At 41.9% G+C, this 15528-nt stretch overlaps 1 protein-coding gene across 9 annotated transcripts in view; it reads right to left on the reverse strand.

The window, feature by feature from the left end:
• Positions 1-209: 209 nt before the first annotated feature.
• The window catches only part of cpeb3 (cytoplasmic polyadenylation element binding protein 3), a 45720-nt gene continuing 30401 nt past the window's right edge, over positions 210-15528 (reverse strand). For all 9 annotated transcript variants that reach the window (XM_044215212.1, XM_044215214.1, XM_044215213.1 and 6 more), the window contains 4 exons: positions 9664-9782; positions 9273-9387; positions 8586-8767; positions 210-6823 (listed from right to left, as the gene is read on the reverse strand). In XM_044215212.1, coding sequence (XP_044071147.1) covers positions 6596-6823; positions 8586-8767; positions 9273-9387; positions 9664-9782 — 644 coding nt within the window. In that variant the 3' untranslated portion in view covers positions 210-6595. The remainder of the gene's footprint in view (positions 6824-8585; positions 8768-9272; positions 9388-9663; positions 9783-15528) is intronic.

Genomic DNA, 15528 nt, shown 5'->3' on the forward strand with positions numbered 1-15528 from the left:
TCATTATGTATCTTTTGTGTGCTTCACCATCTGAATCTGAAGAATGACTCCATTACGCTCAAAGGACAGATGCATGACTATAAAGACAGTAAGAGGCTATGTGCGTAATGCAAGTTGGTACTGGTCAGCTCTTTTATAAGGTCTGGTGCATAACCGGGGGGCAGAGATAGATGAGGGAGAGGATGCCATGCCAAAGACCACAAGTTTCACAGCGTCATACAACTACGTTTAATAAGATTTGCTTATTAGTACAGAAAAAGGAAAAATTAAGGTGGGAACTACAAACTCTGAAGCAGTAGTAAGCATTAGCAGCATTGAGCTCCATGTTTTCAAATCACAGTTTTACTGCAAAAAGTTCAGACCAAGTCAACAATCTCAAAAAGCCTCGCCAAGATAGAACCAGTGTTCAAGTCCGGAAATAAAAACCTAGAAAATAAGCACAGATGCCTTACGGGAAAAAAACAACAAATGTACATTTCAAAAGTAGTGGGATGTTGGTGGAAAAAAGCACACTACCAGTCTTTTTTTTTTTTTTTTCATCTAATTTGAGATCACAACATGACGAGACCTACAGTGTTTACCTACCCAGAGAACGCCCATGAAGCAGAAGTGAATATACAGTATACTATCCAAGTCTAGTTACATGAAATACATACGTATATCTATAGAGGAATATATAAAATGGTTACCATCATCCAATTCATTTTCTTTTTCATTTGCACATACACTTTGTGTTACAGTTCAGGTATAAATAGTTTTAAGTGAAAGAGCAAAAAAAAAAAAAAGGCCAGGAGATAGATAAATACTTGGTGGTATGGTGGTGAATAATACTGAGCCCTGGAAGAGGGGGGGGTTGGTATTAGCTTCAGCTGTATAAACTGGTAGAAAAGGCCAGCCAGAAATAACATTCTCACATGAGCGTTGGAGTCTCTTTTTGGATATAGACCGTACAGGAAGGGACGTCAAAAACACTTCAAAATGGAACATCAGCCTAAATGAAAGAAAATGTTTTTGACATATTGGGAAACGCGCTTCTTCGCTCTCTTATTGAGAGTTAGATGAGAATATCAATTACACCCTCATGTCTGTAAATATGAAGATGGAGCCTGAAGCCGGTTAGCTAAGCTTAGCATAAAGAATGGAAACAGCTGGCTCTGTCTAAAGGTAACAAAATCAGCCTACCAGCGCCTCTAAAGCTCACTAGTTAACACGTTATATCTCGTTTGTTACATTCGTACAAAAACCGGAGTGTAAAACGACACATGGCGCTGTCATAGGGGTAATATGAAGGACTTGTTCTTGGACAAAACTTCAGGAAGTCACTACTCCCGGCCAAAAAATAGTCTAGCACATAACCCCCCTAACACTGCAACGTGTTGTTTTTACACTTCGGTTTTTGTTTGGATTAAACCAACGAGATACATGTTAATAATTGAGCTTTCGAGGTGCTGGTGGATTTTAATACCTTTGGACAGAGCCAGGCTAGCCGTTTACCTTTGTTTCCAGGCTTTATGCTAAGCTAACTGGGTGCTGGCTGTAGTTTCACATTGAACAGATGTGAGTTAGCCTAGCTGTGTCCAAACATTTGTCTACCAGCACCTCTAAAGCTCACTGATTAACATGTTAGATCTTGTTTCTAATCGAAGTGTAAAAACTACGAGATGTAGTTTTATGGGGGGGGGTTTATGTGCCAGACTAATTCTTGGCTGGGTGCTAATGCTAGGCCAAGGTGCAGTCTCCTGGCTGTAGCTTTATATTTAGCGTAGTAACAGACACAAGAGTGGTGTCAATCTTCTCATCTAACTCTTGGCAAGAAGGCTAATAAATGTATTTCCCAAAATGTCAAGCTATTCTTTTAAGGCAGAAGATAAGGAGGGGAAATGTAGGATTTTGCCAAAATAAAATTATAGTACAGAAACAAACCAAAAGTTTGGGAAGAAAAGAAACTTTTAGACCATTGCCTCCTATGAATAATTAAGATTCTACAGCGATACATGCTCTTCCCAAACTTCGTATATTATACAGTGCATCTCTTATCATTTACATTCATACTTAAATACAATCACACTGGTGCACTATGCAGGGACCGAAGTTATGAGAAAGAGGACGACATGTGACATGGCTGTTTCTTTAGGAGGAGCTGCTGAATATTTCACATGTGAAGAAATGTTGCTCTCCACTGCACAAAGTGAGGAGGAGTTATTGTAGAGTTAGTGGGGATAGTAGTAGGAGTACTGGAGTAGCAGAAGCAATGTAAATGGTCAGTGGTGTTGTCCATCTTCCACAATTACATCACAACATACTGCATGTATGCTCCATTCTGCCATTTTTATTTTATTGCCCATTCATTTGTTTACATTGCGAATCACTTAAACATCACCAACCACCAATCTGTTGTTTTGACGAGTTATTTTTTTCTCCGTAGATCATTTTCACACTAATGTAAGCAACATCAGCGAGTTAACACACAAAGCTTAGCATTTCAAGAATCGAGACACTTTAGTAACAATATTACAAAGGTTGTTTTTTTTTTTCAGCTTCAAAAAATGAAAAAACAAAAAAAATAAAATTAACTTTTAAAGAATTAGCATCATAAAATTAATTTATTCCAAGTAAAAATACAAAATAATATTAATGACAAAAGGACCAGATATGAAAAGTCTCCCCCAGAAATAACTATTAATGGTTGAGAAATAAGTCTGTAAAGAAAAATACGAAATAAAAATGAAAATATGTAAATATGTTTAAATTCTTTTCTTTTTTAGCAAAACTTTCTAAAAATAATGAAAATTTCTCAGTACAAAGGCTACATTACTACTGGAAGGTACTAGCAGGTAGAGTAGGTAAATACACAGTAGAAAATGATTTTAGTGAATCACAATGCTTGCAATGAAAATAATTCTGCAATAAAGATTTATGCCTCTTTTTTCTTGTTTTCTTCTTTTCTACAAACAGTACAAACAGTATTGCACATTACAACAAAGAATCAAGGTTCTTAGCCTTAAAAAAAAATGGGACTAATTCAAGTCTTGCGTGAATAGAAGGCCACCAGTCAATTGATGCACCTTGGGGGCTTCCGATCAAGTTACAGGTGAAAACACTTGTGTCTGTTTTGTGTTAAAAATAACATTCTTGTCTCTCTACCTCCAGCTGTTCAGTGACTCTCACAAGTCTCCTTTTGTTTTTCTCCCGTCGATGTCAGGTTAACAAATCAGGGTCACGTTGCTTTTTTTTTACAAAACAAAAAAAAAAAAAGGGAGCACATACTTTTAGGAAACATAAAAAACTTCTCTTAAAAAAATAATGAACAGAAGATCTCTTTCACAACTCTGGTCAGCATAGTAAATGATTGATTATAAATATACAAAAACGTGGGAAATATGTTCAGTTTTCTCTCTGAGCACCTGATTTTTTTTTTCCTAAAGAGCTCTTCTCTGATGTTTTCGACCAATTTGACCAGTGGGACACTCACCCTAACTTCCACTGTAATAAAGTAGACTGTACTCTCACTAACTACATCATTATATTAGTTATAAAGCTCTAGCTCCTTCAGTTGTTGTCTTTTTCAAAAAAATAAATTCTTAAAATAAAAGCAAATAAGCATGACAAAAATAAAAAAATCAACCATCTGTTAAATCATTTCTCTTGAAGAATTAAATTAATATATATTTTTTCATCTGAATAAACTTACTTAGAAAATATCAGTTTCTCTCCTAATATATTTCAAAATTGAGGTATTGCAAAAGATCTTGTCAGTCAGAAAGCACGCTTTATCGTCTTTTTTTTTTGTCTTTTAACAAAAAGAACTGCTGACCGTCGAAAACTGTTCAGATACAAAGAGTAGTGCATAACAAATATCTATCATAGAGAAGAAACAAACATAGAAAACCTGTCTGGGTGGGGAAAGAAATGTCACAAAAACACCCAGAATTCACTTTCATTGGGATACTTATTATTACTCATGGTTAGCCTCTTATTTTTTAAAGTCTTTTTTTCTATCAGTAAAAAAGTATCTTCTGTTTAGTTTCAATTAGTTTTTTCTTGGACAACAAAAACATCTATCCTAAAGCAAAAAAAACAGTTTGCGACTAAAAGAACACAGAGGAGAGGGACTGCGGGGCGCCAGCACGGGACAATCACAACTCACGGACCGGGGAAAAAAAAAAAAAAAAAAAGGGGACGACACACATTAACTTGCAATGATGTAGGATCCCGATCGGATTGTCCACAAAACTGCTAAAACCAGTGTAACTTGGGCCCCCACCCCACCCCCACCCCTAGCCCCAAACCAGAGCCACCCTGTCTTCAGCAGCCAATACTTAAGTTTCTATGCATTGCATTCATAACTACCAAACGCCACCTCCTCCCTTCCCCACCCACCCCATCCTGTTTGAACTGCGCACTATAACCTTTTGATAAAAACTAAAAAGATATACATGTCCACCATTTTTTTTTTTTTTTTTTTAGCAGGTCCATTACTTCAAGCTTTGCAGGAAAAAAAAAAAAAATCTGGATAAATATGGTAACCCCAGCTTGCACATCTGCATCTTCTGGCAATGTTATCCACCCCACCCCCACCCACCCCCACCCCACCCCACCCAACCCCAGCCATGTAGCTCGAGCATGTGCACAGCTAAGTTTATCAATCTCAAGTCTCCAGTAGCTTCAATGTTTCATTTTATCACCCCCAAAATTCTTCTTCCCAACTGCCCTCTTTCCTCATCTAACCGACTGCACCTTCAGCTCCTCTGCAGGAGGCCCAATGAGCGGCGCAGCCTCCTCTGCAGGCGGCTGTTCGTGCCGCGTGTTAAAAGTCGAACACAAGAGCTCTTTGGTTGCATTCTGGGACGTAAACGTGCGCTTTTGTCAATGGTGGAACAAATTTTTAAAAAAAAAAACAAAAAAAAAACAAAACCAAAAAGACCTTAGTTCTCAGTTTAAGCTCACATTGTTGCGTCTTCTCTTCAGATCAGACTCTGTGTTTGTAGGCCTGTTTGTGTGCGTAAGAAAGACAGCCGTCCGTGTGTGTGTGTGTGTGTGTGTGTTCGTGTGTGTCGAGAGGCTTCTGTGTATACTGGTGCAAGTGTGTGTGTACAAGAGAACATATATACGTGTGCATACGCTAGTTATGAAGTTTCACAGGACTTCTATGTCGGACATTAACGACAGTTAAAGCGAATCACAGTTCTAGGCATACTCAGACCTAACTACATACGGTATAAAAAATTGCACAATTATATCAACAATCACTGCAAAAAAGTACTTCACCTATCATAGACAGTTTTAAATGGTAATCCTACATTTAATTTGATTTGTGATTATTAAGGTTGTTTTTTTTTTCCCCCCCGTCGCCTGGATGTGTTCACTGCCTGTTTGTGCAGGAACCATCTGCTCTGGCCGCCCTGTGGCGTGGCCTGTCAGCCCGACGCGGAGCCGGCGCGACTCCGTTGACCAGTCTTCCCTGTTTCTGTCCAGTTTCGTGCGAGTCGAACGTACGTCTATAGTGTGTTGTGCAAACATGGGCAGAATCGAATAGTAGACATGATACTGAAAGTCTATTGCATGCAGCAACCTGATTGAAATAAACATGCAGTTAGGGGCGACCCACCCCGACCCCCACAAAGGTAGCCATCGTTGTCTAGGGGCGCCCCCTCCCCCTATGATAGCTCGTCATTCTCCAACACCAGGTGCTTCTCTAGATCTGTTATTATTTTACACCCTAGCCTGAATAAAGTACTTATGGTATCTGTTTATACCATGGATTTAGCAGCAAAGCTATTGCAGCATTACATTTACATAACACTAAAAAATAATGTTATTATAAAAATAAAGACCTAGAAATCGAAAGCAAACTAATCCGATTGCGCATATGAGGTATTAATATTTTCAGAGTCAAAATTGAGAGCGAATATAGCCGTGTTACTTTTACTCTGGGCGATACGGGCCCACACTACTGGATAGGTGTTAAATCTTGCTACATCTTATGCCACCTATTTAGCTTTTCTGTATGCATTAATTTCATTTGCCTTTGGTAATGATTTTTCACTAGGGGCAATATAACTACAGCTTTTGAAAATAAGTGCATGCTCCTTTTACATAAAATTTAAATTATCTATATATGTATAGATAGGTACAAAACAAAAAATATATACTTTTTAAATATTTTTATGGTCCCACCTCTGTCTTAGTAAGGGGGGGGTCCAACAGGACGTACCACACCACCCAGTCAACAGAACGGGGAACTGAAAGTAGCCAGGCGTCTAACATACCATCCTGTGTGTGTGAGATTTTGTGCCAAAGTGCAAATTCTAAGCTGACAGACTTTCGCATTTATTTTCCTCGCAATGCTTTATCAGAGGGGAACACTAGACAATGAGTTCAGAGCCGTATGGTATGAAGAAAGTCCCATGTATTTGACGGTATCCTTTTTGCTTTTTTCATGAGGTGTTTGTGGGGAGCAGGGTGGAGTAGGTGGGGCTGTGGGGGGGGGTTGCAGCGCTGTCCCGGCCTGTAGGGTAGGAGGGGTGCAGGAGGTTTTTAGGGGTCGGGCGTGGGTTCACCGGGGCAGGGCTGACTCGTGACACCCCCCCGCCCCTCAGCTCCAGCGGAAGGACACGTGTCGAGGGCGGTCGCCCCCCTCCTTCACCAGTGGCTTGTGAAACTCTCGGCCGGCTCGCGAGTGGATGCTGGCCCAGCAGTACTCGCAGTAGTACTGCAGGCAGGTGACGTTGGCACAGAAGAAGGGGGCGAACTTCCCCCCGCAGCGCGCCCCCTGGCACTCATCACACATCTGGTCGTCCAGGACGTACGGCTTCACCTCCACCTGGGAAGAAGGAGAACGAGAGGTGGCGTTTAAGTTTATTCTCATCCACAGATACTGATGTTGTGTAGTTACAGTAGCATTGTGGTGAAGTGTTATATGAGTTCAGACTATGATGGCAGAATGTGCCATTTAGCCTTTTGGAAAATTGTAATTTTAATTATTCAAGTATTGTAGTCTCAATTTGAGTATTGTAGTCTCATATTCACTCTAAAAAATAACCTTGTTTTTCACAAAGCAAGTGAAATGATCTAGGATAATTCCTGTAAAACAGGTCTTCTCGCTGTTATAATAAAATTACGTTTAGAAAAAAGGTGGACTGTTTAACTGGTATCTTCTTCTTCATGCCAGACTAATACAATATAGTATAGTATGTAAATGTGTTAAACTGCTATGGCGATGCAGGTGCGTTAGCTCCTTCAAGCCTTTATCCACAAACCCCATGCAAGGCGATCACTGTGCAATTTTTGTGAAATAAAACCAAGCTAGATTGAGGCAGGTGAAATGAGTTTGACCACTAAGCCGGGAGACAAGAAATGGGAGCTCAGTCGCCATGGAGACGCCTCAGTGCATGAGTAGGCAGGGGTGGATGCCAACCTTGTTATAGCGTGGCCACAAAATGAAAGGTTATCAAATCCCACAACTGTAGGAGACCATCCCTCTTAGCTACACTCTGCGACAACTACAGTGCAAAATCCACAAGACGATTTTGCACTGTAGTTGTCACAGAGTTAAGCTGATAAATGAGAGGAAAGTCAGGTAGAAACAGCAATGCTGCCATGCTATTAAACACCAATGTCAACTCAGTGGACATGGAGCTGGCCAGGTAATGAGCTTCGATGTCCTATCATCAAGAGCCATTTACAGTTAATGGAACTGTGATGCTCAAGGCGAGAAAAGAGAAAATTAGAAAGAAAAGTGGCAAAAAGAGGCATCCTTGTTCCATACCACAACTTTAAACTTTCAAACTAACAGTGATTCTCAAGGATGTGCCCCACTTTCTGCAATGGATATACATTCTTTAAGTGTTAATTCTGTCAACATTAAATCACTTTTGTTGCTGAGAACTATGAAGGTGACTTGATTCTTGGGAGAGAAAAAAAAAAAGTAACAGCTTAAGATGAAAAATCCTCGTCAATTAACTGGTTCAAAGGGCTGTTATAAATATTTTTGGATATTAAAAGGAACGTCTTTATTCACACCCTTTGTTGCTTTCGTAAATGTTATTTCCTTTAACTTGTTTTGAGCATTATTTGCATTCCACCCAATTCCAGTCATAATGTAGACACCCTAAACCCCCACTGAAGATCGCTGGTGATAGCTGAGGTGGGGTGGACTGCCCCGCCCTGCAGAGGCTCGGCTTCCTGGCTGACAACCAGTCTCTCTCGGTCACGATCTGTCCCGCTGCAATTGGCCGATGTGCCTAAAATAACCAGGCTGCAGCACAGCCCGAGCGAATATACATGTATAGGGAACTACTATAATTAAACCAACCCTGTGTGTCTGCAACTTGAAACATCTGTCGGGACTCCGGCAGCCATAGTGATTGCAGAGCTGGGCCTGGCCTTCCGTTATTGTAGGCTGTGCTGAGCAGCTGGCTGAAAACCCGGCTATAATAAAAGCTATGATACATGGGAGAGGGCTCAAGAAGAGTTCAGCTTTGCAGCATGCCATAGGAATGACTGCGAAAAACCTCAGCTGTGGTGGAGACGCTGCTTTCTTTCAGAGGAAGGATACTGTGAATGAAGTGCGTGAACCCGCTCACCCTTTTGTCGATGTCATTGTGCTGCAGCTGAACGAAGCGAGCGCTGATGGCAGCAATGTAACTCTGCTGATTGGAGAAGGCCACGCGGCCGGCTCCCTTTGGGTATTTGAGCTCTGGGTCAGTGTCGATGCCAGCGTAGCAAACTCCTCCGTACAGCCGGTCCATGATCATAGCCAGCTCCACTGGAGAGAAGGAGCGAAGAAAAGATGAGGGAGAGAGATGATTAGTGTTACAGCCAGTCCTCTTGGAAATTTTTGTAAGTTAAGACCATTTTGGCATTTCTTTTGTTCTCAAATTAAAAGCCTTTCTTAAAAAAAAAAAAAAACACGTTTAACTTGGACTTTTGTGATTGATGCTGTTAATAACTGATATAAAAATCTACCCTACTCAACTATTCATCAGAGCAGCAGTCTCAAACTGCTGGTATAATTAGTAGGGGTCACGTTGCAGACAAGCCAGCGATGTTTATCCCAAGAACAGAAGGACTGCGCCTTCCATTAGACCATGAATTCTTAACATGACGACCAGTTGGACCGCTTCCTGGAAACCCAAGTAGAGGATTGCGTTCTCACAGGGAGAACTTTCATTATAGCCTCCAGCCTCTGTGCTCCATGCCAGCCAACGTTATGAAGCCAATTTAGAAGCTTCTGGGGGATCGCAAAAAAAAGATTCATTCATATTAGTTACCTGCACGCAGGGGCCGCGGCACCCCCCCAACAAAGATGGTCTTGCGGGGGTCCAGAGGCTGGGAGCCGTCCATGACAAAGTCACTGTCGCTCAGGTTCCAGGGACGGATCTGGACCTGCGTAAAGGAAAAATGTGGTCATTTAGAAGGTAGTGTGTGATATACTTCAATGTCGTTCGTTCAGGTTAGTCCACCACTGGTCCAGACTGAAAAATCTCAACAACTATTTGATGGACTGCCCTGAAATTTTGTTCAGAAATGTATGGTCCCCAGAGGATGAATCCAAATAACTTTGGTGATCCTCCTTATCAACTTCTCAAGGGAATAAGGTGGACATGTGAGGACATAAATCTACTGAAATTTTATTTTACTTCACGAATGTCTGCCGCTTACCGGTTTGTCTTTGATGGTGGGACTGGATACACACAGGTAGAGCTTGCCGTCCTCCTCGATGCAGGCGTCGATCAAGGCCTGAACAGAAGTCTCTTCCTGGAAGAGCAGGAAGGCGTAGCCTAGGAGGGAATGCAAATGGGGATTTTAGGGAAAAAAAGATATTCTCCAACAAAAACTACATCTGTTGCATTTAATAGTCATACTCTTGTGACCATGATGCTTTTAACTCAGTCCTCTGGGCAAGAAGTGTCTACAGTGTCTACATTGTACAAGTCACAATCCTATGACTAAGCCACATACTTTTTTCCCTGTAATTATTCATAGTTTGAGACAACTTCGTCTCCACACAGGCGTATGACCTTGTGGCCTGTTCTTCTGTCCTCATTTGCCTCGCCTTCCTCCATAAGACGCTCTACACCCGGCACCTTGCTGCCTGTGCTGCTTCAGATTAAATGGCTAAGAGTGCTCCACTCCTAAAGGAACCATGCAAAATTGATCAGCCTAACACACTGCGGATCTTCCCTGAGACTTGGTCCAGGTACAGAGAGTGTGGTGATGTCTTTGCAAGGCAGAAAGAAAGAGCAATTCAGACAGTCACTCTGTACTATTGAATTATTTAGCATTGAGAGCAGAGACCTTATCCAAGGTCAGAGCTATTAAGCCATTTTGGGAGGGACAGAAAGCCAACTCAATAGGGTACATCCATCACACAATGCTACAGAGAGCAATAGGGATCTGATTTATACCGAGAAAGGACAAAGAAACAAGAGCCGAGAGCCCAAAGCTACTTTGACAGCCAAATAATGTAAATGGACTGTACTTGTATAGTGCCTTCCTAGTCTTTCCGACTACTCAAAGCGCTTCACACGACATATCACATTTACCCCATTCACACACATTCATACACTGATGGCAGGTGCTAGCTGCTCATCAGTCAGGCCTTCCGATTGGTGGACGACCCGCTCTACCACTAAGCCGCACAATACTTGGCACAAAGAGACAAGGGTGAATTCATTTGCAACACCGTCAGAAAGCAGCAGATGTTGGTGCACACAAGTCATCTCTGAATGGGTTGTAAACTATTAGTGTTATTGCTCTGGTTATATTAGCAGAAGCCCAGCACCACCTGTGGCACCCATGAGTCAGGGGAATATGAGCTGCTGTCTGAGTGGAGCAAGTGGGACGTGTAGACATGCACAAGTGCACACGATCACACATACACACCCAGAGACTGCTTTCTACGAGAGTACACTCTGTCTCCAACTTCCAATCACGTCGTTTGTAGTGTCTCTTGAGAGTACTGCAAAAGCCATGTGTTCCGGTTCCACATGCACTTATGCAGACAAATGTATGAGGGGAAAATGGCGAGGAAGAAGAATGAGCAACTGTCATGTTTCACTTTTAACATTCCTGAGTGGAGCCGCTGCAGATGGGATGAGGGGAAAGGAGAAAAATAAAGCCTGACTCGACAGACCTAGTCAACTGTGGTATGTGGATCGGTCTGAGCGAGAGTGTGTATCAGGGTAGGGCAGGGCAGGGAGGAAGGGTGTGAGCTTGTGCTGTTTTAGGTGGGGGGTGGGGTAAAAGCAAGACAAGAAAGAAAAAGGCAGTGAGCATCAAAGCGGGAATGGAAAAAAGCAGGTGCGTAAGCAGGCGTGTGTCCTCATGAGGACTGAAACTGCTGCTGCTTTTGTCTGTGTGTGACTGTATGTGTGTGACTGTATGTGTGTGACGTGTGTCCTGATGCATGTGACAGTGACACTGTCCTGCCTAGAGCAGTAACGGCAATTGCGTCTTTCTCGCAACTGCGACTATATCAGTAGACAATCGTGTAGATCACCATGTTGTAGAAGAAGCTTCAGTGTTACGATCTGATGACTTTAAAGGGACAGTTCACCCCAAAATCAAAAATACATATTTTTCCTCTTACCTGTAGTGCTATTTATCCATCTAGATTGTTTTGGTGTGAGTTGCTGAGCTTATCGGCCGTAGAGATGTCTGCCTTTTTTGAATATAATGGGACTATATGGCAAACCAGATTTGCTGTTAGCTGTTTCTTGTAGGAACTATTTTCTTTCTACCGAAAGTTTCTACATGAAACTGCTCACAACAAGGTCTGTGGATTATCTTGAGTAACCGGGTCATGATTTCTGGATTTTGCTCCATGCTAACGCATTAGCATACACAGTGGTAAGTTATTGTATGCATCTAGGATTATGCAAAGTAACCACAGATGCTCTTACTAATTAACAGTTTTTACTGGCTGTTATTATGAGCCCTGTAGGGTTAAGTAACAGGCTAACAACCTCAGTGGGGCTATAATGTTTTCTCTGATAACAAGCTGTACCATCGTGGGCAAAACAAAAATTGTCACAATGCAAAACTAACTGCAATCAGCTGCTTTAAGTGACCAGCTAATCTCTGTCTTTTTGTAATTGGTCAACACAGAGCCAACTGCTCTCTGCACCAGCCGCAAAACATACACAATTAGACTCGACATAAGAGGATTTTGTGCATCGTCATCTTTCTCCATGTGCCTCATCATCACCCGACATAAGACCCCTGTCTCTATGTTGCTGGGTTACATAAAGAGGGTTTGTCATCGGGAGAAATCATGTGGTTTAGCACTGACATCCCCCCTCAGAGAAAAAACAACTGCAGTCTTGCACAAAAAAAAAAAAAAAAAAGCATGAAAAGGCAGAGCTAGCCAGCAGCTCATACAGTCTGAAGGAGGGAACATCGTGTTCCATGACCCAGGGCAGGAGAGAACGAGAGAGAGAGAGAGAGAGAGAGAGAGAGAGAGAGAGAGAGAAAAGAAGGAGGGGGAGAGGAGCGAGACAGATAGAAAGAGAATGAAAAGTGAGAAAAGGTAGGGAGAGAAGGAGAGAAGCAGCATGAATGACTGCCATACAAACAGAGAGTTTGAAAATACATGGGAGGGCATGGGGAGCAGGAGGAGCATGGGGGATATAAAGACTGTAGAGACTGACGCTAAGCTGCTACTTTAATGAACCCTGGTAAAAAGTTACAAAACCGATGCAAGCGGCCTATAAAGCCTTTTCCGTGCGCTACACTCAGTTTCACACTGAAAGTACTGTAAAAGCCCTGTGCTGACTTCTATTACATCCTTCAAACCTGTCAGGGCAAAATGAAATTCAAAAGTGAGGGCACCTAACTTCCAGGCAAACTTCATGTCTTTAATAGAAATCAGTGTTATTAGTGGAACAAAATTAAACATTAAAAAAAGAAAAACACAAACTTAATCTTACAACAGTCTTAACAATCTTAACAGTTGGCCTCTCTGGTGGCATCTGTCTATTATTATCCTGCACACTGTTAATATCCCTAATTCATGCAAACAGACCACATTACAGTTAAATTAATAACAATATAATTGGAATACTATCAGAATTGTAATGCATCCCCTTCTAGTTGTGTTTTTCTAAATCCTAAGTTATTGGCTTGTGTTGTATTGTAAAAGAAAACCTATCAGTCAAGATCTGTGTTATAAGCTACTTGTCACCTATCATTCTCAACTTTTGCTGTTTTCTCTGGCAATAAAGGTTCCTTCAGGACACAGTATGGTCTTCATGATCAATAGCCTGAACAACACGGATACTCAATTCGGTCAGTGTGTACATAGTAGACTGAATATGGCAATGCTTTACACAAAACTGCTTCGACAAATAGGGCCTGCCATTAAAACAGACTGCACCAGATTCCATAGGGCTCTACGCCACTTTAATGCTCTGTTATTTAGTGTGAATGGTGCTGAGGATCTGTCTTTTTCCATCAGCCTTGCGCAGTGCAGAGGCTTACGCCACAGGAGGAAAGCGCAGATCTGCAGTGGCTCGTGCCTGAGATTTATAAGGCTTTGCTGCTGAGCTCCCAGCACTGTCCAGGGAGGAAGGGAATACGTACACCCGCAGCATTTTCCAGCCTAAAGAGCGCTGCTTACAGACAAACGATAGGCAGAGTGCCTCGTGGGTTGCACAGACAAACCAATGACCTCATGCAGGACAGAGTCTTTCCTGTAACGGAGGCCAGCAGTTTGACTCATGGGAAGAGAAAAGACATTAACTCACTAACTGCAACCACTTAACCAGCAAACCTCTGTCTAAAAATAGTATTAGGCTAGGCTTTACTAAGGTATTAATGGAATAGTTGACATTTTGGGAAATACGCTAATTCTAATTGAAAAGATTGATGCCACTCTATTGTCTGTACATTCTTTATGAAGCTACCACCAGGAGCTGGTTTAGCTTAGCATTAAGACAGGGGAAATGGCTACCCTGGCCTTGTCCAAAAGGTAACAAAATCAGCCTACCAGCACCTCTAAAGCTCACTAATTAACACATCATAGCTAGCTAGCTGTTTCCCCTTGTTTCCAGTCTTTGTTCTAAGCTAAGCTAACTTGCTGCTTGCTGTAGCTTCACCTTTACCATACAGACATGAGAGTGGTATCTCTCTTCTCAGCTAACTCTAGGCAAAAAAGTGAATAAGCATTTTTCCCAAAATATCCAATTTTTCCTTTAAGTGCTTTCCATAAAATTAAAATCAAATACTATAGCAAGCAACTCCCAGAAAGAGCTAACATCTCAATCGCTTTGGAGTTATGAACCCAGATTGATGATTTAAAAATACACTGCTGACTCAAAGTATTGCATTGGTACCTGGTGCTAGCTGATACTTTACATTATCCACATACCACAGTTGTGTCACTGATACTGTAGGGTCAGTCACTGAGTAGAACACAAACACTGCTATCAAAGTCCCACATTGTTATCCTATTCTCTCCATTACGTCATTAACTGAAAGTTGTGCTGACTTTGCTGAAATCCAATCCATGATGACTAGATAAAATGTGTGAGTATAGTCACAATGTGCATCTCTCTGGCTTTAATGGTGACATTTAAATCCAGGCTTCTCATTTCATACTACTAGACATGTGTCCGCAGATTTATTTCACATAGGCGAGGACACAGACGTGTTTGGACCCAGTGACCAAAATGTCAGAGAAATAAATCAGCCACTCACTATCAGAGAAACAAGGGATCAAACAAGACTCCAAACTTGCAAAAAAAAAAAAATTCCTTCCTAGCTGCTAACACCCGTCGGCCTGCTCCAAAAGTCTGGAGGCAGTTTTCCGTAAAAGCGTAGATGAAGCCAACCCTCCATGTATGCTATCTATCCCATGAGAGTAGAGAGAGAAAGAAATCTGCAGAGGGCTGTAACTCTGCCACAAAATGCTAACAGACTGACTGCTGACAGCAGCTCACAAGATGAGGGGAGAGATGGAGAAGAAGGAGGAGGCTTGGCAGGATGGATGGAGGGAGACACAAACATCTGCTCTCCTAAAAACAAACACAGGCCCTGAGGCTTTGGAGCAATTGGAGAGTAGTCAGTGATAGGGTAGAGGAGGGGTGAAATCAAGCATCGCTAATCGTCTCAATTTGAAGAAGTCACTCACTGGATATAATCCCAACACGAGGACGAACAGATAAACTGAGGCCTGAGTAATGCAGTACAATGTAATACTGCGACTGTTGCCACTGCAGCACTTCTCTGCTGCCATTATTTGAGCCTTGTTATATGGAAAAAGAAAATACCGATTCCTGTTTTGAATGTACATTTTGCCTCACGACATCATAAAAAAGCTGATAACAACTGGCTGCAGTCAAAAGCAAACTTCAGTTGTAACCTTTTGAAGTCAACAAGTCTGACACACTGTTATTTCAGTATGACGTGAGCATTAGCATTTGTAGCAGTTTATAGCTCCCAGCGCTCAGGCTCCAGTGTACAGACAGCGTCACCTCCTCCTCTTCTATCCCCACTCACAGACAGAAATAGCTCCTTAACATTACC

The sequence above is a fragment of the Siniperca chuatsi genome, linkage group LG11 (genome assembly GCF_020085105.1).
Source record: "Siniperca chuatsi isolate FFG_IHB_CAS linkage group LG11, ASM2008510v1, whole genome shotgun sequence".
In the NCBI taxonomy this organism is placed as follows: domain Eukaryota; kingdom Metazoa; phylum Chordata; class Actinopteri; order Centrarchiformes; family Sinipercidae; genus Siniperca; species Siniperca chuatsi.